The sequence below is a fragment of the Astatotilapia calliptera genome, chromosome 13 (assembly GCF_964374335.1).
Source record: "Astatotilapia calliptera chromosome 13, fAstCal68.1, whole genome shotgun sequence".
NCBI lineage: Eukaryota > Metazoa > Chordata > Actinopteri > Cichliformes > Cichlidae > Astatotilapia > Astatotilapia calliptera.
The window spans coordinates 23,937,103-23,963,918 of NC_137434.1; the positions used below are offsets into that span (position 1 = coordinate 23,937,103).

The window sequence follows — 26,816 nt, forward strand, 5'->3', positions numbered from 1 at the left end:
AAGCGACCTATTTTCATTTTACACAATAACCCAGGAGGCCCAAAGAGATAAAGCTACTGATCAAACATCAGTGACACAGGTTATCACATGATCATCAGTGTGTAATAAACTTTTACGGCATCAAAAGGCACTCTGCTACTACTCACACTTTTTAATTATATGCACTTATTTTTGGCTTATTAGTAACAAATATGCACCAGATAGTTTATTTATTACTTTATTCATGTTAAAAAAAAAGTGTGATCCCAAATGATTTGATGAATTTAAAATACAATTAATAAAAAGACATGTTTTGAGATATATTCTTTGAGTGTCATTTCAGATTTTAACTTTCTTTTCAGGTAACTTCACTTGCAGTATATACTCATAAGATTTTACACAGCAGGATAAAATAAAAGTAATCCGTTCTTTAGCAGGCCTTAAAATGAGGTAAATAAAAATGAGTAAATAAAACCTCAAATAACTCAAACATGAGTTTTTATCCCATCTTATTATTTAACAAAAAGCCCTTACGAGAGTTGATTAAATGACTGTCAACACATGTGAGCACCTCTATGAAAGCAGAGATTTGGGAGTTTGCCGAGTTGCATTTAGTTGCATATAACCAACTTCTGCTGCCGATCTGCCAGTGAGAAAGATTACTCATAGGTGGGTTTAATTCTCTGTAGAAAGTAGTGTCAACCCTCCAAGTCACTCTGTACTGCAGCTTAGTTCTGAAAGTATGCAAAGCCCTCCTAAAACAAATATTGACCCATGAAATAAACGTTTAAACCCTAAAGAAAACAATCTACTAACAAATAACACATTTAAACCTAAAACAAGGGGAAGCTTTAATCACATTACTAGAACAAAATCTATAGCCATAAAACTAATTCGCCATGACACAAACACAGTCACAGATTGTATATTTTCTTTAATAACTTTCCAACAGATACAAATGTGTTCGGCTCCATCTAAAGTCTCTGCAAGTTCACTGTGAAACGGCTGAAGTCAGTTTTTCTGTGTTTTGAATGATTGAGGTTTCCCGATCTGCATTCATAGCTCACAAAGGTGGCGCAAAATCTCACAAGTTATCACTTTAAAGGATATTTACTCCTCTGAGAAAATAAATGCACACAAGAAATGAGGGTGATTACAATTCATAGGCTGCCAACGTAAAAAGAAACAAAAGAAGAAGAAGAAAGTGACGTTACAGCCATCTTTGGTCATTTTAATTTACTATACCTTAAATTTGGCAATCACAAGTAAAGTAATAACTAAGTTTGTTGATGATTAGTGTTTAACGATTTATTGTGTATTTGTCGACAGACAGATGATTGTATCACAGCTGAAAACCACCTGAAGCTATGAAGGTTACAGGAAACCTCAGTAACAGTACAAATAACAGCCAGCAGAGGGCGTCGTCAACAACAGTACGTGTGAGTGTGCATTATAAAGTTTATTTAGTGAAACATGAAAATAACTTTTAAAAATTAAATCCTTTCACTTCAAATCAGATAAAATATGCTGGTTTTTGTGTCTTTTACATGATTCCTGTAAAACTGCTTCAGTTTTGTTAGAAAGTCCCAAAAACAACATTTTTACCCGATGGTTGACACTGCCACAAAATGTTGCTAAAAATTAGCGTGAGCACAAAAAGAATACAACTAATCTCTTAAAGATGCAGACGCATTTGTAAATACACCCTGAAAACAGTGCTACATTTGTTAAGATTGATATTTCTTTGCCGCGTGTGAGAGATGTGTGGTAAATTTGGCCCAGTTGGTAGCTCGTTGAAACCGCTTATACTATAAGTGGGGGCACACGCTCCTACATTCATGCACAGACAGGAGAAGAAAAGAAAAAGGAAAAGTGTGCAGGCTCGCAAACAAGCATACAGGATGTAAACAATAGCTTTTTCTTTAAATCTGAGCGAAGAGTAGAAAACTGCACTGCCACAGCGTGCTGCCGAAAAGCTCTATGGAGTGACAACTGCATTAGAAAAGCAACAGCGACAACGCAAATGAGCATGTGGGATAAAAAAGTTTAAAAGATCATATGTTACAAAGCCTTTTAGAGTCCTGAGTTTAATGGCAAAACAGACAAAAAGGCCAGAGTCTTTATTTTGTAGAAATACTATAAGGATTTAAAGAAAAAAAAAAAAGAAAAAAAGGGTAGTCTTCATAACATGTTTTCAGAACATCCATGGCTCTTGTTTGGGACAATACACAATATGCAGCATATGTCTCCTTGTTAACAGGATATATATTTGTCTGAGTAAATCATGAAGTTTTCCCCACCAATAACCTTCCGATAATCAAACTTAACTAAACTGTGCAGCGATGTTTCAAAACGGCACCACGTTGTGTCGCTCCTAACTGGACACAGTGTGAAGAAAAAGACTGAGAAGTGCAGGCTGAAGAGAGGTCAGTTAAAGAAGAGCTCGTCTGCCTTCGCTTCTTCTTCAGACACATTTGTATACATTGCAGACTGACATTGTGTCCTAAGTGTGAGCGTGGACCTCGATTTTTTCGGATAAAACGTTTTGCTTTATGCTTTTAAACTACTGGGAGTCTTCTACAGTTGACCAACAGAACACTTGTGGGTGCTCTAAGGCACCTTGGCAGCTGCTACTGAGAAAGAAATGTTTCCCATCTTAAATCAATCCCCCCTTCACTAGAACCTAACTACGAAATGATTTAGAAACATTTTACATTATTGGTGGTGAAATACTTGTTGCTACTTCATAATTATTAAGTAAATCCACTTCATTAGTTTGCTTTAATCAAAGCATGTGAGGTTATTAAGGATGGGAGGGAGAATCTGACATCATAGAAGAAAGGCGGGGGTCTCTGTGAAGCTAAGAAAGTCTTATGGATTGACAGTGGTTCTGGATCTGTTTGTTCTTGTCTATGCAGCTGATTGTAGTTCTGGTTTAGGCTGTTTACAAACCTACAGCCTGCTGTAATAAAAAAATAAAAGGCAGAGGATCCAGCAATTTGAGGCAAAGGGTAAGAATTCCCAAAATCCACCTGTTACTTTCAAGATTGTAGCAGCCACCTGTCCCAGACCAGATCTGAAACACAGCAGGCGGCAGTGGAAACATTTACCAGCCACAGATCAAATGATATCAGCGCTCAGCTCCTGGACATTTAAAACCACCAATAACTGGGAGGTCGCTCAAGACAATAAAATCCCCTCACAGACCTGCTGTACTTAAAAGTATAAGGCAGAGCATCCAGCACTTTTAATTCTTGTAGCAGTCCTCTGACATTTTTAACACAGCCATAAGCCTGAACAAACCTAAATCATACCCTTTTGGTGAGGATCAACACCACTGATAAATAAAGCACTGGTATAGTTTGGATGTGGCTGGTAAACACATGAAGGAATTTGGCAGGTAAAATAATGAAAACATATTCGATGTGAAAAAGTTAAAATCTCAGATTGATGAGAGCGATGACCACAGGTTTCCCGTCTTTGTCAGCAATAAGAGCTCCTTTCTTCGGCAGGAAAAAAAACATTTCACTGCTCAGGATTTCTTCAAGTGTTTGGCTGACACCCGACCATGCGCGAGGATAAGTCTGACAGGACCTTTGGCTGTAGATAGATCCATCAACTGCAGCAGGTTTTCTGTTACCTGGCTGCAATGTAACAAGTCCAGCCCAGAGTTTCTCAGCATGCCATGCAGCCTCTACCTGCGGGGCTGGTGGCGAGAGTGACGAGGCAAGGAGGAGGATGGGCTGGAGGACGAAGAAGGTGAGCAGGGTGACATGGAGGCCAGGGAGGCTGTGGCGGCGGCATCCTCTGCCTCCTCCAGTTCGCCTCCGTGGAGCTCCTGGCTCACACTGGACTGTAAGGCAGCTGGGGTCAGCCACTCTTTGGGCAGGCAGCTCTGGAGGAATGGCACGCAGGAGCTGAAGTAGGCCAGGCGATTGACCCAGCGAGGGATCTCCCTGCCACACAGGATCTGAGAAGAAAGACAAGAAGGGAACGTTTTAATAAGTTCAGTACACAAGAAGTGACTCCTTAAAGCAAATGTATATTCTTTTTATGCTAGTCGTCAAAATTAAGGGAAAAAGTAATCACTCGTGTTTAGTGCCCCTCATTTACATGTTTTGTTATGGTTTGCAGGTTTGTGGTACGTAATGAACTATATTCACACAAAAACAGCGCAGACCCCTTTCTGCAACGTCATCAAGCCATGCAATACAGCCACAAAGGCAAATGATACAAAGTACAATAAAATTAAATCAAAGAAGTCATTTCAGAGACAAAAGCTCTATCCACCTACTATTGAAGTCTTTTTATTGTTAGGGACAGAATAAAGTTTGCTTAAAGGGAGGTGGAAGGGAACTACAATGACTCCTCTCAGACAGAAGATGAACTGAGGATCTGCACAAAGACCCAGTACATGACAAACGAGGGTTAAACTGATCTGCGAGTCATGCAACCCTACTATTTTTATATCTAAGACTACAAATAACTGACCATAACTGGTGTATTTTAATTAGTAGTCAATACCACTGGTCCCTAACCTTTTTTGCGCAAAGGACCGGTTTATGTCTGACAATATTTTCATGGACGGGCCTTTAAGGTGTTGCGGATAAACACAAAATAAAACCAGTACCGGTACCAAAAAAAGATTTATTCATAACAACATGAAAAGACCCAGGGAAATCAAGTTAAAGATAACACCGATAAAAAAAATTAACCTATTATCCCGAAAACCATACATTTCACACCCGCTCAACTCTTGCAGCCCACTACCGGTCCATGGCCCGGGGGTTGGGGATCGCTGGGCAATACAATACCAATACAAATCATTAGTTACTAGACTGACAGAAAAATCAAAGGTTTACTTAAATTCAACTTATGTATGAAGCCCCAGTTCAAAACAAAATCGGACTCGAATAGCTTTACATTATAGAAGAAAGAATGAACCGAAGTCCTTTTAACAGGAAAATACCTTGAGAGGGAAGTATGGGAGCTTCTGCCACTGAAAAACACATTTTTGCCATCCTTAAGTCAAAATTTCAGGATGTTATCCAGAACATTTAGATCATCTTAAAATTTGAGTTAAGTATCTAAAAATGTCAACTTATAAACTTAAACGTCTGGTAAAATAACTGGAAATTGAAAAGAATAAGTTGAAATTGCAAGTCAAGTCAAACTTTTGACTGGCAGGATTATGTAGGGCTTTTGTTTCAGCGGTGGAAATAAGCTTCCACGGGGAAGAGAGTGAGGGACACGAGGAGAGAGAAAAGAGCTAACAAATAAAAAGTTGCAAAGTTTACTTCCACATATTATATTATAGTATTTTCTGAATTTCCATATCACCAGTGAGTTGTGTCATTAGGCAAGTGAAGTGCTAGAGCTTATATAAAATAACTGACTATGCCAACACTTAGGGAGATAAAGAGCAGTAATAAGTATTAAATTATATTCAATAAGTCACTTTGTCACTTCCTGGTTAGTTTGTTCTCCATAAGAGAACTTGTCAGTGTTGTGAGAATGCTGTGGAGGAAATTAATCTCAAACAATGACTGCATAACCAGAAATTACATCCTGCCTGTGTCTTGAACTTCCAGGAAACTGAATCAGATTTCCTTCTCTAATATGACTCTGTGCTAGTGATTTCTCAACCTACTGTAACAGTTAGTTCACGAGTACGTCTAGTTGGACCTTTTTCGGTCTGTGGTTGACATTTCTCTCTCACAATCTTCCTTAACAACTAACATGCTTGCACAGGCAGACACAGTCTATGTTATGGCTAATTATGATTACTCAGTGCTATTAGAGGTTGTTACAGCATAATGGGAAAAGTGGCTTCCAAGAAACTCAAAGTGTTTTCCTAGTAAAAGGGCTTAATTATGCTTTGATCAGAACATTTATTGAAGCTGCTGACGAGCTGCTTTTACAGACGTGTAAGGAGACAGAGACAGTGGGTTTGCTTTTATCTACAAAAAAATTCTTACAAAGTGGCTGATTTTTGCTGATGATACTAGATTGCATAGGTTGTTTAGGCTCCAGCGATGAGGTTCTTCCATTTCTTCAGAGACTCAGCAAGAACTGCTCCTCGCAGAAGAAGAGGAGGTGGCCTACATTCACCAAAATCCTTAAATATCATCTCTTTAGTGTTTGGCTGACATGTGGCTGATATATAATAAACTGTAGCAATTCACACTACTGTCATGAAATATTCCTTTGCAATAATAAAGTAAGCCTTCAGATCAACAATAGGCAATATTCATCCAATATAAAACGGTTGAAATGGGTTGGAAACATCAGCAACAGAAACATTTTTCTATGCCATGTATTTGACACTATGTGTATGTATGTGCACCACAAGCACTGCTGCTACTCTTTCCCAGCCGAGCAGCTCATCCGTACAGATTGTTAGCACAATTTTATTTGACGAAGAAAGCCTCAATGAAAATAAATATTCTTTCATTTTATCCAGTTTAGATGTTGACTGAGAGACTGATGCTACTAGTCTGTTTGGGATTTTAGATGATAAAGCAGTTTTATGTACACTGAAAGTCTGTGTAGGTATTCCTTGTTTCCTCATTTACAATTAATTCCTATACAGTGGTCCTCGCTGTTTTGCAGATTTGTGTGTGCAATATTGCACGTTTGTTGTTTTTTTTTAAACAGCGCATTGTGTTCTGCATCCTGATTAGCTGTAGATCACTGTCAATCAATCTCGCCCCGTGCCTTCTGTACAGTACAGATTGCCTTCAGCTTGTCAAATTTACATAAATCTTCGATCGCTAGCAGCGTGACTCTGAAGCGCTGTACTGTATGTTTGTAAGTTTTCTCCCCAACAAACACAACAATGTCGACAAAACGTTTTGCACCGTCAAAGACACCCGCGGGAGCCTTTGGTTTCATTCTGTAATACTGAACTTATTTTTCTATGAAGGTTTGAACTTTTAGAGTGTTTAAACAAGAGAGAAAAGTGTGAACATATTCATGCCTGTGTGAGAAAAATGTATAAAGTGTGTAGTGAGGGGTTTTACAGCCTTAAAACATCTATAATAATTGTAAAAAATAAAGTTGGCTACTTTGCGGATTTCACCTATCACGGATTATTTTTAGGACGCGATAAACAAGGGACCACTGTACTCCTATATTTATTTTTATATTTTTGTATTCAATGCACTTATCTCTCTGTCACAAGAGCTAGACCTCCAATGTGTCAAAAAGGTGATTCTTCAACGTGATTTTTTATTTTCAGGTAGAGGATGAAGTTACAGGATGGGACATCTTACAAACAAATAAATAAATAAATATAAAAAAATAAATGATGAACATGCCTCTGGTTTGGCTTCATCTTTGCCCTTGGACATTCATCATTATTTAATTGGAACCAGTTGGTTGCAGCTTAGTTTTCAAAAGCCTGAGACAGTCAGTTTTACACTCTGTGCAAGTTTAGCATCTGTGGTGAAATCGCATGCATGCTAAAGGACGGGATTTCTACAGATGACCTAAAAAGAGCAGAAGTGCTCCCTGTGGTCCGCTGGTTCAAGAGAAATCGATTTTAAATGAGAAATAAGTCAGGCATGACTGTAACTTTGAAATTCACGTTTAATGATTCTTATCATACATTAGGTCACCGTGTTTCAAGTAACAACCTTTCTTTGAAACAAACAGTCTTCCAATTGGCTAGAGCCCCACATTGTGGCCAACATTTTATAAAACAGAGGCAAGTAAAGGTTTATAGATCTAGTTTTCTGTCAGACTACTAGGACTACAATATACTGAAAGGTTATTAGGAATTTTTACTGATCTACTGTTAGAGTTCAGTGGTCTGCAGGGAGTACAGTATTGATTTTTCAAAAAGAAATCTGACATCTAAGTCGTACACATCAAACATTCTTTCTGAAGATTTAATTTTTATGCTTGATCTTTCAAGCATCCTGCATTCCTGCAACAACAATCAATGTGTCCTGCCATTTTTTACTCTGTCGCTTTGAGTCAGCCTCTCAAGGTAATGCGGTTAGAGTAAGCATAAAAAAAAAATCAAATCCTGAGATGGAAGATGGATGACTCTCAATGGTAAACCTGCATGTGTGCTTGATTTTATTTCCATGTACATGTCTGAATTTTATTGTATTGCACTGACGTGAAGTACTGTCTGCATTTAAGGTTTAGAAAATACCATGGTATGTTGTAAGGATGTGTCTTTTATTATTTGTCTGTGTTTCTACGCGTGTGTGTGTGTGTGTGTGTGTGTGTGTGTGTGTGTGTGTGTGTGTCAGCTGGCTCTGCATGTCTGGGCTCGTATCAGTGTCCTAATCCCCAACTCAGCATTAGATGCTAACTGGAAAACTCCCTGCTCATTAGTCACACCAGGATAAGCTGATTGAAACAACGTGCACGCACGCACGCACGCTGTTCTTACACAGCACCTTCTTCCTGTATTTACTGTTGTTGCTCCCGCCCCCCACACACACACACACACACACACACACACACACACACACACACACACACACACACACACACACACACACACACACACACACACACACACACACACACACACACACACACACACACACACACACACACACACACACACCTGGCCAATGAGCGAACAGTCTCACATGGTTTTTTGAGTGATGCATTTTGGTTCGCTTGGCGTTTACTTGAATGTTTCTCTGTCTGAAAACAAACCAAATAATGGGGAAAGCTACAAGTTTACAAACTCATCAACTGATTTCAACCACAGTAAACAAACTATAGGTGCGAAATCACCGTAAGACTTGGCCTTTAAACTCAGCGCAGCTCAGAGTAATGTGCAATGAAATGATGTGTGTTTTTTAACCCACCTCCGACAGTGCTGAGGAGAAGTGGTTGCAGTTCTTGTGCATGAGGTGGTAGGCGTTGCCTTTGTACTCCTTCCCCATCTCTTCCACGATCCGCTCCACATCCTCTTCTGTGAAGTCTGTGCTTCCTAGGACAATAGCTTCTCTGCAGAGACAAACAGGCAGAAGGTACTGATGTTACTGAAAGAGCATCTTCTGGGAAAGAAATGTTTCTAATCCAATTCTACTTTTTACCATTTTCATTTACTGATATATTCTTTACTGTTTCTGTCAGTGAGTCTGGCTGAGGGCGACTATTTCACTTCGTGTTGGAAAAAGCTGTCTGACAGCAGATAAAATAGTGAAAAATGTTCAACACTGTGTGCATTTAAAACACACTGATTTTTTAAACATTCTATCCGGTACAACCATGTTACACATTTTTTGAAGAAAACGTTGACATATTTTGTGATTTGCCTTCAGCCAAAAAATAAGTAGTTAACTTTGAGAACATTTTAAAGGTGATCTGAGTTTTTGGCTTTAACATCAAATGAAATTAAAATGAAATTATTATGATTTTAGTATGAGAGAGTGCTTTATTCACTGGGATAGGCCTCAGCTTTGTGGATAATAAGCAGGCATTTGTCACAGATGATCCATATTTGGTTTAGTGGCCTGCTTGGAGACAGTTACTGTGTGTGCATGTGTGTGACAGGCGGAGTCTGTCTAAAGCCACAGGGCAAATCAACTAGAGCAGAAGTAATACTCAGCAGAGTAGGTCTGAGTAGACAAGCACACAAACATACTGAACTGATTTGCTGAAATCAGTTGTCGTGTTTTGTACATTTGGATTCCACATTCCTAAAGAGCATCATGTTGATCTTTTGCAGGATGGAAAAAAAACAAAAACAAATCAGAAACACTACACATTTTGCTGCAGTCCACTACAAAAACAGCTTTTAAAAGACAGCTGGTAATATGGTAAAAAGCTGCACTGGTTTGCAGTGTATTTGCAGAACTCAAATTATTAGACTATACTTGAAAAGTACATCAACAATTATGAATTTTATTTAATTTTATTACAGCCAAACACTGTGTTCAAGCCTAAACGCAATTTAGCCTGGTGAGTTAAATAAAATATTATTGCCCCCCCCCCCTCAGATGTCATTAAAGTATAAATGATCCATAAAGAAAAATGTCCAACTTTCCAGCAGTAATATTTATTTTTTTCTTGAGTGACCATAAAAGGAACTGCAGCCTGCAGTTTGTTAGTGTTACTTTTTCAGCTTCAGCTCGTTCCTCAAAATAAAGTAAAGGAGAAAACTTGCAGTTTCAGTTCAAGATAAATTGAGCTTTTTTCAAATCTCAATCTTCTGTTTTATTCAGTCTTTGACCAAGACCATAGGCCATGAACTGTTACAAAAAGGCATTAAAATGTTTGACACATCATGTACAGGAGCTCGCTTTACTGTAGGAGAAATACCAAAATTCATTAAACAGCTCAACTAACAGCTGACCAACTGATCAAATGGGTATAAAGAACATGCACATGAAGCTCTAACTTATCTAGGGAACAAATCAGTGCTTTCTAACTTGGCCGATGGCTGATTGACCAAAACAGTCACTATACACGCGTACTGTATGCGCTACCCAGAACCTACCAGCATCTCCACCTAAACCAAACTACTATCAGTAGTCAAAAGACATTTGACACATTGTCTGACTTTCCAAACTGATCACTCTGCTCTACACAATCTTATTGGGGAAGAATGACCTGAACAATCGGGCATCTAATGAGCAGAATGGACTGAACTGATATTGTCCTTGCACAGCAAACAACCTAAAAGGCTGTTAACGGTTATTAAAACCTACACCAAGTAAGTAATGTTAAGTGACTTCTAATAGCTGTTTAGATAGGTGCCTGCATCATGCCTTTGGGGCAGAACCTGGCACTCTTAACTAGAAAATGTTCTAGCATAAACTTCAAAGTGGTCTCAGTTGTGCCTTGAAGTTCAGCCCCATAGGAACAAAGGATGGCTGTGTTTGTCTTTGTTGTTGTGGGTTGCTGGAACATCTTGCAGCACAGATTTTCTATTTTTCCATGTTTAGAACCATTTCTACAGATTCCCAATAACTTCCCCTCCCTTGTGTGCCAGCTGGCAACCCTTGCAGTTACTCATTTTTCCAAAGATCCTGTGTTGCTTCAACCTACTGAGGTAACTGCGCAGATAAGGGTGGACCCAGATAGATTTATGATACATTCCTCATTGCCATTATTTTACTACCCAGCCCTTGGCGCGTGAACGACTGTCCTCTCGTCACTACTGAGTTTAATAGCTAATAGACTAACAAACTTTTGAGCGGTAACCTGACTGACTCGCCATTTGATTAACATTCTACATTAAACAGGCCAACTCTTTCACCGTAAAAACTCCATCAAGCATGTTGCGAGCTGCCTAGGCTGTTGCGAAAGATATTTAGCAAAACAGAACACATGCATATCTGTACTTGTATGTCTCATATAAACACCAATTATCCCACACTTACTTGAACTTAAAGGTCTCGCCAAGCTCAGTTGCATCACCTGGTGTAATCTCAAAGATCCCTGAGAATGGGTACGGGTGTCCGCCATAGGCAAACTCTAAACACACAAGAACAAATTTGAGCTGCTGATGTAACAAAAGCCATTAGCAGATAACATACAGTTTTATATATACACTATATATAAGTATGTTTAGACATGCCCGGAATGGAAAACAGTGGTGTGTGTATATATCCTGAGCTATAAAAAAAAGCATCCTCTCTGTAACACTATCCTTAGGCAAATGACTTGATGTAGGCGGAGTCTTATTTCTGGGCAACCTTACCTCTTCCATAGATCTCAATCCCTGAGTGAAAGACTCCGATGCCCAGAGAGCTGGTGAACTCATTGATCCAGTACTGAAGGCAGAAGGAGAAACACAGAATAACACGTTTGTTAAATTACAGTAAAATAATAATGCATGTTTTCTACACCTATTGATTTAATATATTTAAATTTTTAGTCTACAAAATGTCAACAAAAACAATCCATCACAACTTCCCAACATGAAAGCTTTTCTTGTTAAACTGTTCAAAATGTAAACATATCATAGTAAAGTGAAAGAAAAAGCAACAAGAATCTAATTAAAATATGTGATAAAACAATGTAATATCAAATTTATATGGATATTCTTCAGGAAGAAGACAAAACCTCCCCCTCACTGAGGTAGAAAGAAGGAATGAGGAGTATGCACAGACAGCTCCAGGGCATCTCTAAATCCTTGCTGTTACAGACAGACAGTGAATCATTGCATAACTACAAGTGATAGTTCAATTTTTTTGACCTCTGAAAGACGGGAAATTCCTTCAAAATGTAGCCCCCACTGCAATAAACCCACAAACGGCAGCTGAAAAGGCAATATGTTTGACATCCTGCAGCTATGCAAACCTTATTACTGAATTGTCATTGTCCTATTGTACCTTGGCATTTATCCAGTCTTCATATCAGAATAATCAAATTCAGCTACAGAACACATTTACAGACTTTTCTGTGGGAATTTATGACCACAGTGCAGATGTTATCCCTGATGCTTACACAAGATTTCTTTGCATGCAGACAATGACAGTCAAGCTGCACAGAAATAAATCAATAACTGCTGCACTAATCTTTGAAACTGCTATCCATCTTTTCTGTAGTATGTCTGCTAAACATTGTGTCTACAAGGTGATTGGGCAGACTGTTGCTAGGCAGAATTTTCACTCAAAAACATTATTTTATCACAAAAGATGGAGCAGAGAAGAGTGTTGGTGAAGCATCTCAGGAAGCTGAATAATAATCTCTAAATCTAATATTTGTTCATACCTCAAACATCTTCCTACTGCTTCACTGTGCCACGTCATCAGTTAATTGATTATTGTCTTGGACCTGATCAATTTTAAAGTTTGATGCTGTTGACGTTTCTTCAAACCAAATCAAGTGCTGATCAGCATGATTAAAACATGCCAAATTTACCAAGAGCAGTTCCTTTCTGCCAGTGCACTGTAACAAAGGTGACAGATTTCTTACCATGCAAATCTGAGACAATTTTTTTTGTAGACAAAGTCTACAAAAAATATACACCTACATAGTCCTGTGAAAAACTAATTCTGATTCTTTTTTTCAGCCATTATGTTGCAGATTTGCTGTTGTGTTTGGGATCGTTGTCCTGTTGTAGGGCCGCCACAAACGATTATTTTGATAGTCGACTAGTCACAGATTATTTTTGCGACTAGTCGACTAATCAGATCATGCATCAATTGGACGTACAACGTACAGCTTATTGCACCAGCATGCATCTGCTCTTGTATAACTATCATTAGCTTACAGCCTTAAGTGCTTAAGGTATGTGCTAAATAAAAAAAAAAAAAAAAAAAAGACAAGATGATAGTTTATTAAATTTTAATGAAATTTGCAGATTGTTTCGGTGAAGTTTAAGAAACTCAGCCATCTGCTCCTTGCCATCTAAAATATAACAGCACACCGGAGTATATTCTCCAGCAAAATAATTTCCCCTAGGGATCAATAAAGTATTCTGATTCTGATCTCACACTTCTGATGATCAGTTGTCTGCTTGACGTTTATTCAGCTGTGTAAAAACTACAACTTTAATCTCAGCCAAACCGATTTACTCAGGAACAAATAAAATACTGAAAAAAGCCAAACAATAATATTTTAAGTTATTTAAGTGACTTATATATCATGTTTAACCTGAGTAGCGAAAGACGGCGGTGGGTTTGCCGGGAGTCCGGTGTTCTCACCGGCTCTAGTGAGCCTCGAACCCGGGCTAGATATTGAGCTGGTGCGTAACAGACATATCCGAAAACGTCGGAGCGCTTTTGAAAATATGTGGTGTCCTGATAAACTGAGCCGATATTTGAGGTTTACACAGCTACATTCTCGCCTGAAAATATGTTAAACGTTTATTTTGTGACCCAGAAAGAATAATAAGAGTAATATTAAAACTAACTAGCTGCCGCCATTGTTGGAAACTTAGCTGGGCCGCGCTATGAATTCTGGGACACAGCTTCTTCTTCTTCGGGGTTTAAGGGCAGCTGGCATCCTTGTACATGCAGTGCTGTCATCTACTGTTTCAGTCCGTTATTACACGCTTAAATCCTGCTACTTATTCCTGCGTGTTTTGGATGTTACAAAGCTTCAAACGACGCATCGACTATTAAATTGGTAGTCGACGATTTTGATAGTCGACGTAATCGTGACTAGTCAACTAATCGTGGCAGCCCTATCCTGTTGCATGACTTAGTTTTGGCTGAGCTTTAGCTGCTGGACAAATGGGCTCACATTTGATTCTAGAATACTTTGGTATACAGAGGAATTTGTGGTCAACTCGCTGATTCCCAGATCTTACAGCTGCCAAATAAGCCCAAATAATCACCCCTGTGACACCATGCTTGGCAGCTTGCTCCTGGTAACACTTCCAAAAAAGCCATACATGTCTTTTTTCTAACTGTACTGCCATGACCTTTAACAGTTAACTGAGGCCTGCAGAGTCTGAGATGTAGCACTTGGAGTTTTTACAGTTTCTTTGAGCTCTGTGTTATGCTGACCATTTAAAGACATTAATTCTGACATTAGGAATCTGTTTAAATTGATTTTAAGTATTATTTGGATTTGTATATTATATTAGAGCTTTCCATCTTACATATTTGAGGCATTAAATGTGTTTAACCAGAGTGACAATAAACAACTTAATTACTTGAAAATGAGCCCTTTCCCTGGCGGGGCCCCCTTTCCCTGGCGGGTCGCGGAGTATGGGGGTGCCTACTGGGGTCAGCGGGGGAGCTGGCCCCAGGGAGGGGTCACTTGCCCCTCCCTTCCTTCCCTCCCCATCTCCAGCTGCCTCCCTCTTCCCACTCCACCACAACCACCCACACATGCAGGGCCTTGGAGTAGGGGTATGTCACCAGGGTGCAGAGGAGGCTACCCCCCCCCTCTGTCCCCTTCTGGCTGCCTCTGCCTCAATTTTATCCCACAACTTAGACATTCACATTACTCACACTCTCATTACACATACATATAGGGTCTTGGGGGTGGGCACGATACACGGAGTCCAAAGTACCATCAGGGTATACACCCCACCCCAGGCATCATTGCCCACCTCTCAATTTTAAATACACGTAGACATTGAGGGCTAGCAGGAGGGACCATGCGCTTACCTGCTGCTCTCTGGCAGGTAGCTCCAAGCCCTCCTGGGTTTTAAATGCACCTTAGAACACACATGCATCAACACTACAATGAGCGGGTGGAGGGAGGTTTGGAGTCTTCTCTCACCCCCATTCTCTGCGACCTGCTGGAGCAGGGGGGCTAGGACTAGGAGGAGGAGTTGGCCGTCCGACTGCGGTCTGGAGTGTGGGGCCTTCCTCCTGCTGCGGAGTCGGGGCGGTCTGCCTCCCCCCACCGCAGGGAAAAGGGAAACACCACCTGGGTCTGGGTGCAGTTCCCCCCTCCAGGGGCGGGGGCACCTAGACCCCGTTTGTAGAGTACGCTTGGGGAGTGTGATCGTGTGTACAACGTCTCTTTATGTCTGTCTCCACGTTGGTTGAGTGTGGAGTAAGTGCATATGAGAGCATGAGGGTGGGAATGGATGTTGTATCTGTGTGTGCCTGTATGTCTGTGTCTATATGTCAGGTTGGGTGTCAGGCGCCACCTCTCTGGGGACATCTCAGGCCCTCCAAGGTTTGGAGGCCTATCTCCCCCTACCACCACTTCCCCTGCCAGTGGCAGACCCCCTCAGACATCGGTGCGTTGGTGGTTCTTTGTGTCCGGGGATGGGCATCCAGGTACACACCGGCTCACTCCTTGGCGGCCGCTTATCGGGGCCTGGAGCCTGGGGCTCGCTCGGGCCACTTCGGAGGTGGGGTGCCCCGGCCTCTCGGCCTGGGGCTCGGTCACTCAGGCGCAGCTGGCTGCCGGCGGAGCTCACGGGCGAGTCACTGCAACTCCCCCTGGCTTCTGCTCCGCGGCTGCTGAGTGAGCCCTCATCTGGGACTCTCCTCAGCTCTTTCCGGGACAGTGGCGCAGCTGCCCCTCTGGTGGTCTTCCTTGGTCTCTTGTGTTCTGGGGGCCTCTGGATGTTTGGAGTTTTGATCTCCTCCATACCTGCTTCATGCCCTGGAGGACGGGGCTGTGGCCCCCCACACCCTCTAGCAGAGTATTACATGAAGGAACCTTTTAAAAAAAACAAGCGCGTCCATGCTCACAGGTGTACACACGGGTGATCACACCCACAAACTACACCCTTTTTGGCTCCTACCTCAAAGCACACTGTGTTCTGTTGATCTTATGTGCTGCACAATAATGTTTAACATTTAGTATTTACTGTCATATTCCCATATATCATTGTGATGTTGTTTATTCTATTACTCTTGTTCTCTTCTGCTTGCTTTCTTTTTTCTTTCTCAGCAGGTGATCCAGGTGATTGATCTATGCATTTTTTTTTCTCTGCCCGTTCTGTTGGTTTTTGTCTTTTGCCCTTCTCCCCCGTCCCTCTTCTCAGCTGTTTCTCTTTCCCTCTTTCTTTCTCCCCTTCTTTCCCCCAGTCAAGTCTGTCCCGTATTCAGTAAGTGAAAATAAAATAAACAATAAAAGGTGAATCAAATGGACCATTACGGCAAGGCTGGGATGGTCAGTTTGGTAAAGTAAATCCGTTGGGCATCTTTCTTTGCCTTTAGACAACAATTCTGATGGCAAAAGAGCCAAACGGGACAGGCAAAAAAAAAAAAAAAAAAAAAAGGAATCTGTTTAAATTGATTTTAAGTATTATTTGGATTTGTATATTATATTAGAGCTTTCCATCTTACATATTTGAGGCATTAAATGTGTTTAACCAGAGTGACAATAAACAACTTAATTACTTGAAAATGACATATTTTATTAGTGTGTACACACAGAGGCTTTCCTTCTTGACATAAAAACAGCTTCCAATGCAAACTACAGTTATCAGGTATCACAGAAGACAGCTTGCTATTTAAAACAGTTATCACATTTCCCGTCTGTCATTATGCAAATACATTATGTAGCTGCTTAAAGTCACTTGTGGCAGAGCTGCTGGTCTCCGCCACATCTGCAATGCAAAATATAACCTCTGTGGAATGTAAGAGTTTAAACACCAACTGATCACAAAGGCTTTGCGGATGCTACCTGCTGGATGCCCTTCCAAATGCAATGCTCCCTGTTTTTCCAGTGTTGGGAATGGAAAAAAAGAACTAGGAGTAAACTGGATGTATTCTTCAACTCTACTAGAATATCTAAAACAGTTACAGTGCACCTTAAACGCTTTATCCACTATCTGATGTGCTTCTTTCAATTTTTCCTTATTTGAATTCAGATGGTTGGGGCTGCGTGTTCACAGCCAGAGCTCTGTGATTGAGATGACATACTAGGATATCCTCTCACTGACATCATACCGAGCCAAGAGCATCCAAATGCATGAAACCAAGCTGAAACCTAAGCTTTAGGCTTATAGGATAACTTGCACAGAGCCAGCCATGTTAAATATGCACACCCACCATTGTAACAGTATATGCGGGAAAAAATATACAGTGGAACCCCGACTTATGAATACCCCATTTAACGAAAAATCCAAGTTACGAAGGCACTTAACGGCAATATTTCTGCTCGTGTTATGGCAAAATGCCCGCGTAACGAAATTCGCTGGCTCTGATTGGCTGAGCCCAGAATGCCTACAATGCCCATAATGCCTTCCGAATCCTGTGACAACCCCCTTGGCTTTCGTACTTGCGCTTCGCTGTTCCACTTGGACGTATTGTAGTTGTAGTTAGCAATTAGCCTATCATTCACGCAAAAGGCGCAATGGGTGCTTCGACTTACGAAAGACCCTTTGGAACGAATTAATTTTGTAAGTTGGGTTCCACTGTGTACACACACACACACACACACACACACACACACACACACACACACACACACACACACACACACACACACACACACACTTACACCCTTAAACTTTATTGAGGGAACTGACTTTAAAACAGAATCTGCATTCTGATCAAATACAACATTTACTGAGGCTTTGGCACAACTTTTGTTTTTTCAAACCCACATTTCAAACTTGTCATGCTGCTGGGTTTCTGTTTCCTGAACTATATATGGGGCAAATGTTGCACAAAGAAAGCCACAGCATGCGTGTCAGTAGTTTTGTTTGAAGAAGCAAAAATGCCACTGCATATCCCCATTTTATCAGAGTCCAGCTACAGCTTGTGCATTTAGAGCTTGTAGACGTATCTCTCACTATAGAGACCTTTTTGATTTTGTTAAAGGTCAGTAATAAAGGACCAACATTGAGTCCAAAAACTAACACAATAAAGCATCTCATATTTCCATTTCCTAACATTACTTCTGGTAGGGTTTTTCCCACCAAAGAGTTTCTCACATCAGCTGATCTCCTACGGATATGAAATCATGTCTGTATCAGTTCTGAAGTGGTTTCTTTGAGCCCAGGAACAGCAGCCATCTGTGTGTGCACCAGCTGGTTCTCACTGACTAAGAAGCCTTGGCTGCTGGCTCCTTTTTAAAACATTATCTACATTTCTGTTACAGTAATGGTGACAGAAGCCAGTCTAGAAAACGTGAACACACATCAGCATTTGAGCTGCTAAAAATAAACAGACACCCCCCAAAAAAAACTTCCTTAACTGACTTTATATAAGGCGAAACATAAATAGCAGGTTGGTGAACTAACACCCAATGGCAGCGTAGTATGTGCCAATATGTCCTTGTAGAACGTGTGTAGGAGTTATGTTAAGAAAACTAATCTGCATCGAAATGCAAAATGACTGTCTCCCACTCCGTTAACAGGAGTAACAAAGACAAATAGTCTGTTACGCTGCTACTCCTCGCCCCTGTCGGTGGTGAAATAAGACTCTTATCTCAGACCTCATTACTTCAAAGCTTGTTAAAAGCTGTGTGCTGTAGAGAACAGGCTGAGCGTTTATGAATGAATTAAAAGATAATGAAAGGAACAGGAGACAGAGAGGTGGATGAATGCTTGCTGTAGTTTGCTCTGTAGTTTTCTTCTGTTTTTAAGTTAAGATGTACACCGCTGATTTGAAAGTGTAGCGGAAACAAGCTGACTGAAACTAAGCTCAAAACAGAAATCGATGGAAGGAAGCTACTACCAGCCACAAGATGGGTTCTGGTGAATTTTACCTTCATCTGCAACAATAGTTTGCTCTAGTTTTACCCACAAAGTTATCTTAAATCTCCCATGCAAAGTGTGTTACATTTTTATTTATTTTTTTAAACACTCAGCAAGTTTACACTGAACTAGGCAATTGATTAACAAAAAAATTATAATAATAAGATCACTGCTGATTCGAGTTACTGATTCCTGTGAGCTCTTTGTACTGCTGTCTGTTGATCTGATTAACACAAATGAGCAATTTTGACATTCCCATAACCTGTGGTGCAGCATTAAGACATTTGCCTTACACACAAAGGATTTCAGAGTTCAGATATTGTTTCCATTACTGATAGCTTTAGATTGCATTGTATTAGTTTTTATGTTTGTATATAATAAAGTGAATACTGAGTGAGTGAATCAAATGTGAGGAACTTGTATTAAGAGACTGTTTATTATGGAAATAAAATCTCCAGTTTTATATCAGCTGTTAGCTCTAATTAAAAAGACTGAGAAGTACAGTAAATTAGGTCTGGTTCCAAACTCGGACTGTCTACAATTACATAATAAAACAGAGGTGAAAGCTGCCATCATTGCAATGTTTAATGAATGATAACCTTGACCACACACCCAAGCTATAGTACTATTTTAATTGGTTTAGATTTCTTCCATTAGAAATGCTGCACTATATTCCACTAGCAGAGATTTATGTGGCTGTAGCAACACAGTACACTCCCAACTTCTTTTCTTTTGGGCCACGTTACCTTGTAAACTAGGTGGCAAAAAAGAAAAGGAGGAATCATGACTGCTGCATGTCCTTAATTGATCCACACAAAGACACTGCAGCCAACACATAGCCTGCTCGGCTGAGTATCAGGCTCCATTACACAGTTAAACCTAATATCCTAACATGTCCTCTTACACGCTCTGAGACAAAGAAACCCGTGGTGCTGGCTGGCAGGCAGACAGGTGGTGTGCAGATAATGCTGTCTCATTAGAGCAGTGCACTAAACCACTCAGAGCTGTCCAGGAAATCCACTTAGCTGAGATGTGAGCAGGACTGTGGGGAGGACCTGACAGAATGGGAATTGGGAAAAAGCAGTGGTTTGGGGCTGAGGGGGCGCCTGTAATCATGTCTGTACATACACTCTTGACAGTCACGTGACATTATCGATCCTCAATGGGGACTTGTTATCAATCTTTTTGAGTAGATGCTCAGTTGTGCTCCAAGAACAACAACAGAGCAGGCAGACTCACACACACTGCATAAATGGTGATGCTCTTGAGATTGAGGTAAGGATCCTGAGTTGTTACCCAACTGTCTTGACCTCGGCAATCATCTGATCTTTGCTGTTTTCTCACCTTCTTTTACATTAAATGTTAGCCCTAAGCTTACACCTCCCAATAAAACAGGCCCCATTGAGACCATCAAATAAACTGCATGACAAAACAGCCTCCTTATTCACTTCTATGAGAACATAATCGCAGGAAATTAGAGCTGTTTGCTCAAGTGGATGACTAAGAAGAAACAACCTATAAATTAGGAAACTGGTTTAAAGTGACAAATTAATCAAAGTCATCTAAATATTTCCTGATTTACAACTGCTGTTCAGACTTTTTTTTTTAATCTGATACCACTTTGGGGGTTTAAAAACTTTAAAAAAATGAAACTGTTTTGTTGTCCCACTGACATTTTAATGTTGTTAAGGTTTAATGAATGCAGACATTATTCCCGAGGTGACGTATAACATTTTCTGAGAAGCCTTTAGAATTTCTACAGTTGTAAAGTGGCCTCACAAGTAGGGATGGGTACCGGTATCCAGTGCCATGATGGCACCGGGTCTGACATAAACGGTAGTAACCAGACCGAAAAGCAGCGCAGATTTCAGTGCTTTATTTCGGTGCTTTTTTTCCCTGAGATGTCATACACTTTGGATTCCAGCCAATCATTTTAACTTTGCAAGCGTAGTAGGCGGGCCCAGGTACGTACGTTCTTTTAGAGCAGAGCTACAGATTAAAAACGCCCAAGGCAAAGCGGTCAAAGTCTGGCTGTATTTCACAGCAAAAGATGCAAACTCAGCAGCCTGCAACAAGTGCTTTAAGCTGATACTGTGCAAAGGAGGTAACACCTCAAATCTGATGAAACACCTGGCGACGCTTAGCGTTTTTTTAAAAGCCGAGAAATTCACCGTATTTGATAGCTTGCTGCAAGACCTCACATCGAGCACATCTACTGCGGGTGTGGTGCCTGTTATCGGTCTTGGAGTTAGCAACATCCCCCCCAAAACCCGAAGAGTAGAGTCCTGGCCCCTAGCCCTGCCAGTGTAGCAGAAATGATGACGGATGATGATGGCAGCAACAGCCGTTCTTCTCTGGGTCAGTAGCTTAATGTTGTTCGTGTGTAATTTACGCTGAATAGGCTAACCACATTATTAAATTAACGCATGTAAGGTGAACTAGCAAACACCATCGTAGTTACATGCAGCTGTCTTCTTGTTTGATGGCAGATACTCCCTTCACCCTGGCCAAAAAGGCTAAAATGACCAGAGAAAAAGTGGGAAACAGCTAAACATGAGAGGTTTTTGGACAAAGTTGGTGTTTTTTTTCCCCCTCATTGATTAAGCACTGCTTCCAGCCAAGAGTGATACCATAAATTCCCCTATAGCTGCAGAAAAGGCTAACATTGTTATCTTTTTAGAAAAAAAAAAAAAAAAAAAACAGCTAAACATGAGAGGTTTTTGGACAAAGTTTGTGTTTTCCATTCTTTAAGCACCGGTTCGAGCACCGTTTAAGCACTGGCACCATTTCTGGTATCGAATAAAACCTAAACGATACCCATCCCTACTCACAAGAGCAAAACAACAGAGCCATCTCTTCTGTCCTTAAAGTGTTTTGACTTTTTTTTTGGTCCTTAAAGAATATTTTGGATGGTAAAATATTCCAACTGGAATTTGGGAACATCAGAAAAAAACAGTACAACATGAGTCCAAGTTAGTAAAAGAAGCATGTCCTCATCTATCAGTGCTCTGTTATTCTCCAGTTTCCTTAAATCCAAGATTATATTTTGTAAGCTAAAACTTATAGAAATAGCCTCATAGAAATCAAATTTTAATTTTTTTATTTAACTAAAATATTAACATTTTATTCCAGCTCAAAGAGAGTTATTGTGGAAATACAATGGACTGGTATGTGATGAGTCAATCCGCTGTTCGATCCACTCACTTCAGTTCATGTTGTTCTCTTTTTACTTAATGCAACATCAGTGGCAGACAAGCTAGCATATAATGGAGGGGAAAAAGCTCTACAGATAACTTCTACTTGTATCTTTCCAATGTGGACTGGTACTTGGTACTGGTAAAGATTCATGGCTAAAATATGGATAGAACACAAATAAAAGAAAACCCTGTTACTGGGCCACCAGTAACAGTGACTCAATCTATAAACTGATGGTCCCCCACCAAGTGACTCAACCAGCCTCCAAGCAAATCAGTCAAACAACACTCACTGGAATTGATCTACGGTGCAGTAGAGCAAAATTGATGTTTTTTCCTTGAATGCAAAACACATTTACACAGAACTTCCATACAAGTGAAGTATTATGCACAGTTTTAGGCAGGTGTGAAAAAAATGGTGGTAGACAAAGAATGGTTCCAGAAATATAATAATATTTTTTTTAAATCAATATTTGGTGTTACTACCAGCATCGATTCCTATAGGTACACTTGCACAAAGTCAGGGATTTTGTAGGATCATAGTCAGAGGTATGATCAACCAATTATACCAAACAGGTGCTAATGATCATCAATGTCGCACGCAGGTTGAAACAGTCATTAACTGAAACAGAAGCAGCTGTGTCTGAGGCTTAAAACTGGGTGAGGAACAGCCTCTGCTACGAAGGTGAGGTGAAAGAGTTTCATTTCATGGCAAGAGTGAGCACATCAACAAGCACAAGGTAGTTTACTGCATCAGTAAGGTCTCTCCCAGACAAAGATTTCAAAGCAGACTGGGGTTTCAAGATGTTCTGTTCAAGCTCTTTTGAAGAAGCACAAAGAAACTGGCAACACTGAGGATCGTAGACGCAGTGGTTGGCCAAGGAAACTTAGTGCAGCAGATGAAAGAACATCAAGCTTGTTACCTTTCAAAATTAGATGTCGTCCAGTAGTGCCATCAGCTCAGAGCTGGCAGAAACCAGTGGGACCCAAGTACACTCAGCTATTGTCCGGAGAAGACTAGCCAGAAGTGGTCTTCATGGAAGAGCTACAACCAAAAAGCGATACCTCCGACGTGGAAACGAGGCCAAGCGACTCAAGTATACACAAAAACATAGAAATTGGGGTACAGAAAAATGGCAGCAGGTGCTCTGGACTGATGAGTCAAAATTTGAAATATTTGGCAGTAGCACGAGGCAGTTTGTTCATCGAAGGGCTGGAAAGCGGTACCATAATGGTTGTGTGCAGGAAACAGTGAAGCATGGTGGAGGTTCCTTGAATGTTTGAGGCTGCATTCCTGCAAATGGAGTTGGAGATTCAGTCAGGATTAATGGTGTTCTCAATGCTGAGAAATATAGAAAGATACTCATCCATTATGCAATACCATCAGAGAGGCATACGATTGGGCCCAAATTTATTCTGCAGCAGGACAACGACCCCAAATATACAGCCAAAGTCATTAAGAACTAGCTTTCACGTAAAGAAGAACAAGTAGTACTGGAAGTCAAGTGTGTCTGAGATTACATGAAGAGACAAAAGGATATGAGGAAGCCTACGTCCACAGAAGATCTGTGGTTAGTTCTCCAAGATGTTTGGAACAACCTACCAGACGAGTTCCTTCAAAAACTGTGTGCAAGTGTGCCTAGAAGAATTGATGCCGTTTTGAAGGCAAAGGGTGGTCACACTAAATATTGATTTGATTCAGATTTCTCTTTTGTTTATTCACTCCATTTTGTTGCTTGATGAAAATAAATGATTAGCACTTCTGTTTTTGAAAGCATTCTTTGTTTACAGCATTTTTTCACACCTGCCAAAAATATACTTGCACTCAAACCGAGGTGCAAAACCATTAGTTCTGCTGTACTGTTATTATCATCGTGGGGGTCAATGCATGTACAAAGCAAAACTGATTTTTATTTAGGTCAACTGTCAAAAGTGAAGGAAACGAAGCCAATTAACAACCAGCAGACAGCAAAATGTACCCACCAGTTAGTGATCATGCCACTAGCAGGTCACCCCTCCTACAGTACTTAGGTCTGAACTGGCTGATTAAAAGAAAGAGGAAGCCTTTAAAAAGTGCTGGAATGAAGGACTGGATTCCTGCCACAGTGAATGTTTGCCGCGGCACCAGTTTCCACACAAACATCGCAAATATGCATGGTTCAGAGCGGATCGTTAGGCAGAAGCAAAAAACACACAGTTTCTTCTGTATGGAAAATATGTCCTTCCGTCTCTACTGTCGATTCTCAAATATACTCTAAAGATCTTACACATGTGTCTTTTAGATGTGTATGAGTAGCTTCTTAAAGCAACGGCCCCTGCAGCTATTCACATGAATGGAAGCAAGACAGAAATAAAAGCTCTTCAGACTTTACAGAGAATGCAAGTCATGTGGAAAGCAAGAGAAAGTGAAAGAAAGTAATGAAGAGAACAGGAAGAGAGAAAAAGGGGAATAAAGAATAAGAAACTAAGGAAGAAAGGAATGAATACATACCAATGTATATAATTTGTAATCGTGCAACACACTACTCTTTCTACTGACTCTCAAAGGTCTGTTTAATGACTCTCTGGCTTTCAGTGTTAATCCATTTCAACCCATGTGACCCCAAACCTCTGCAGATATATTGACCAGCAGCTGCAGAGGGACATCAATAAATAGAACAAAAGCAGGACCAAGAAGAAAAGAATCGAGTCCTAAAAAAGGCCATTTATATTTTACCAGGGAGTAACATGTTCAAGTAAGGAAGACCGTCATGATTTACGATGCACAGGTCACAAAGCCAAGTGTACATACAAAGGATGTTGTGGTTTTCCAGCCAGGAGTTCATGCACACTGTCCCAGAGCACTACCCCGATCTGTTTTATAACCTCAAGCAAGACCCACTTTAAATGTAATCTTCAGCCATATTAATCAATGATTCATCAATACATCAATTTCCAGAACCCATCCCCACTGACTCATCCCAGCATGGTGACAACATAGCGACTCAAATTACTGAACCTCAGACTAATGCTATAACAAAGAGTCGATAGCACGTTCTATGCAGTAGAAATTACCATGCTACTTTCACATCTGCTTTTGGTTTGGTGTTTAGAGTGAACTGAAATCCTTAAAATGCAAAACTAGGCTTAGTTAAATAGTGACTTCCTGTAAAGCCTAAACTTTTACTAGTTTTTTTTGCTTTGTTTTTTGTCTGTAGTCCACAGTGGACCAGTTTTCTGGCAGTCCTATCATGGAAGATACATAAAAGATAGCCAGAACAAACGGAGATTTAATATATGGACTAGCAAATCAGCTGTGGGTTCCAAGTTGCTTAATTTTCGTTCTTGATTCTTTTCACACTGCTTTTCCTGTCGCCATTTGCAAACCGGCTTATTTTGTTTGCACTGAACAGACACCAAAACAATGTTGGATCTAATACAAATAGACAAAAACCTTTCGAAAAGGATCATACGACAATAAAGCGTACATGAATTGGTTCAACCGCTTGCAACCCTGACTCACTGTGTTTTGCAAGAAAACAACTGAGGGGGAATAAGCAAACTAATTACTAAAGATGGAACTGCATTAAACGGCAATTGCTTTGGTGTTGTGTGAGTATGCCGAATTGAAGAGTGGTTCGTAATTACGCGAAAATGCTTTTGAGTGTTTTTCTTCCATTATTGTACAAGTGCTGATAACCAACGAGGAATTAAAATCGCATTTTTATAACGCGCTTCAGCGTTGTGTCCTGGATAAATAATACTCCTCTCAAACATACTTCTTAGATCAAGTGATAACAAATAAGCAAGAAAACGTTCACGTTTCCGCTTCTACTTACCATATCATAGACATTTAGGATAATCGGCTCGTTTGCCATCACTGGGCATCAGGATTTTCTTCCCCTAGCGTCCCTTCTTCTCTCCGGGTTCTCTTCCTTCGGTGCGAGATCCAAACTCTCGCTCTCCTCCTCTTATTATTATTATTGCTGGCTCTTTCTCGAAAGATGTTCACCTTGGTAATTCAACTTCGCAACTCGGTGTAAAAATGTTAGAGTTCCGATGATGTTTTCACCGTCCAACATCTGACTGATTTTGTCCCCCGGCAGAGCAGCAGCAGAGGCGGACAGATGAATCTATCGGTTACCAAAACTGACTTGCTAAACCCGGTCGGCTACCGAGGTCGCCGCGAAAAAACACTGACTTTACAGGGAGAATTTTCTCTTCCAGAAGACGCCGCGCCGCGGAAAAAAGTCAAATTCATTTTCCCAAACAAACTGCTTAGTTAAATAACATAATGTAGGTACATGAAAATGAAATTCCCTGTGTAAAAAACGACTTGCTACTCCCTTATTAGCCCCGGCTAACGGTAGCAATGGAGCTGCAGGCAGGATGCGACTGCTGGGAGAAATTGGACGATGTTGAGGAGTAGACCGATGAGCCCATCACTCTATTAAGCTCCCTTAGCGCACTGAGCATTATGGGTGATGTAGTTCATAAGGAAAACGAGCGCCCAACCAAACTACACTGCTAATAAATAAATAAATAAATAAATAAATAAATAAATAAATAAGTAAAGGGAACACTTAAACAACACAATGTAACTCCAAGTCATG

General features: G+C 40.5%; 1 protein-coding gene across 1 annotated transcript; it reads right to left on the reverse strand.

Moving 5' to 3' along the window:
- Positions 1–896: 896 nt before the first annotated feature.
- Positions 897–26,797, reverse strand: desi2 (desumoylating isopeptidase 2). The gene is made up of 5 exons (XM_026190489.2): positions 26,043–26,797; positions 11,660–11,732; positions 11,340–11,433; positions 8,817–8,958; positions 897–3,949 (listed from the first exon to the last, which is right to left on the reverse strand). Exons 1-5 carry the CDS (start codon positions 26,079–26,081, stop codon positions 3,674–3,676), a joined length of 624 nt encoding a protein of 207 aa, XP_026046274.1. The 5' UTR covers positions 26,082–26,797; the 3' UTR covers positions 897–3,673.
- Positions 26,798–26,816: the final 19 nt, after the last annotated feature.

Coding starts and splice junctions, on each gene's coding strand:
- desi2 (XM_026190489.2), bottom strand. CDS start 26,081: ATGGCAAACGAGCCGATTATCCTAAATGTCTATGATATG. Junction 11,733..26,042: donor TCCTAAATGTCTATGATATG/GTAAGTAGAAGC, acceptor TTCTGCCTTCAG/TACTGGATCAATGAGTTCAC. Junction 3,950..8,816: donor TCTCCTCAGCACTGTCGGAG/GTGGGTTAAAAA, acceptor CTTTCTTCTCAG/ATCCTGTGTGGCAGGGAGAT.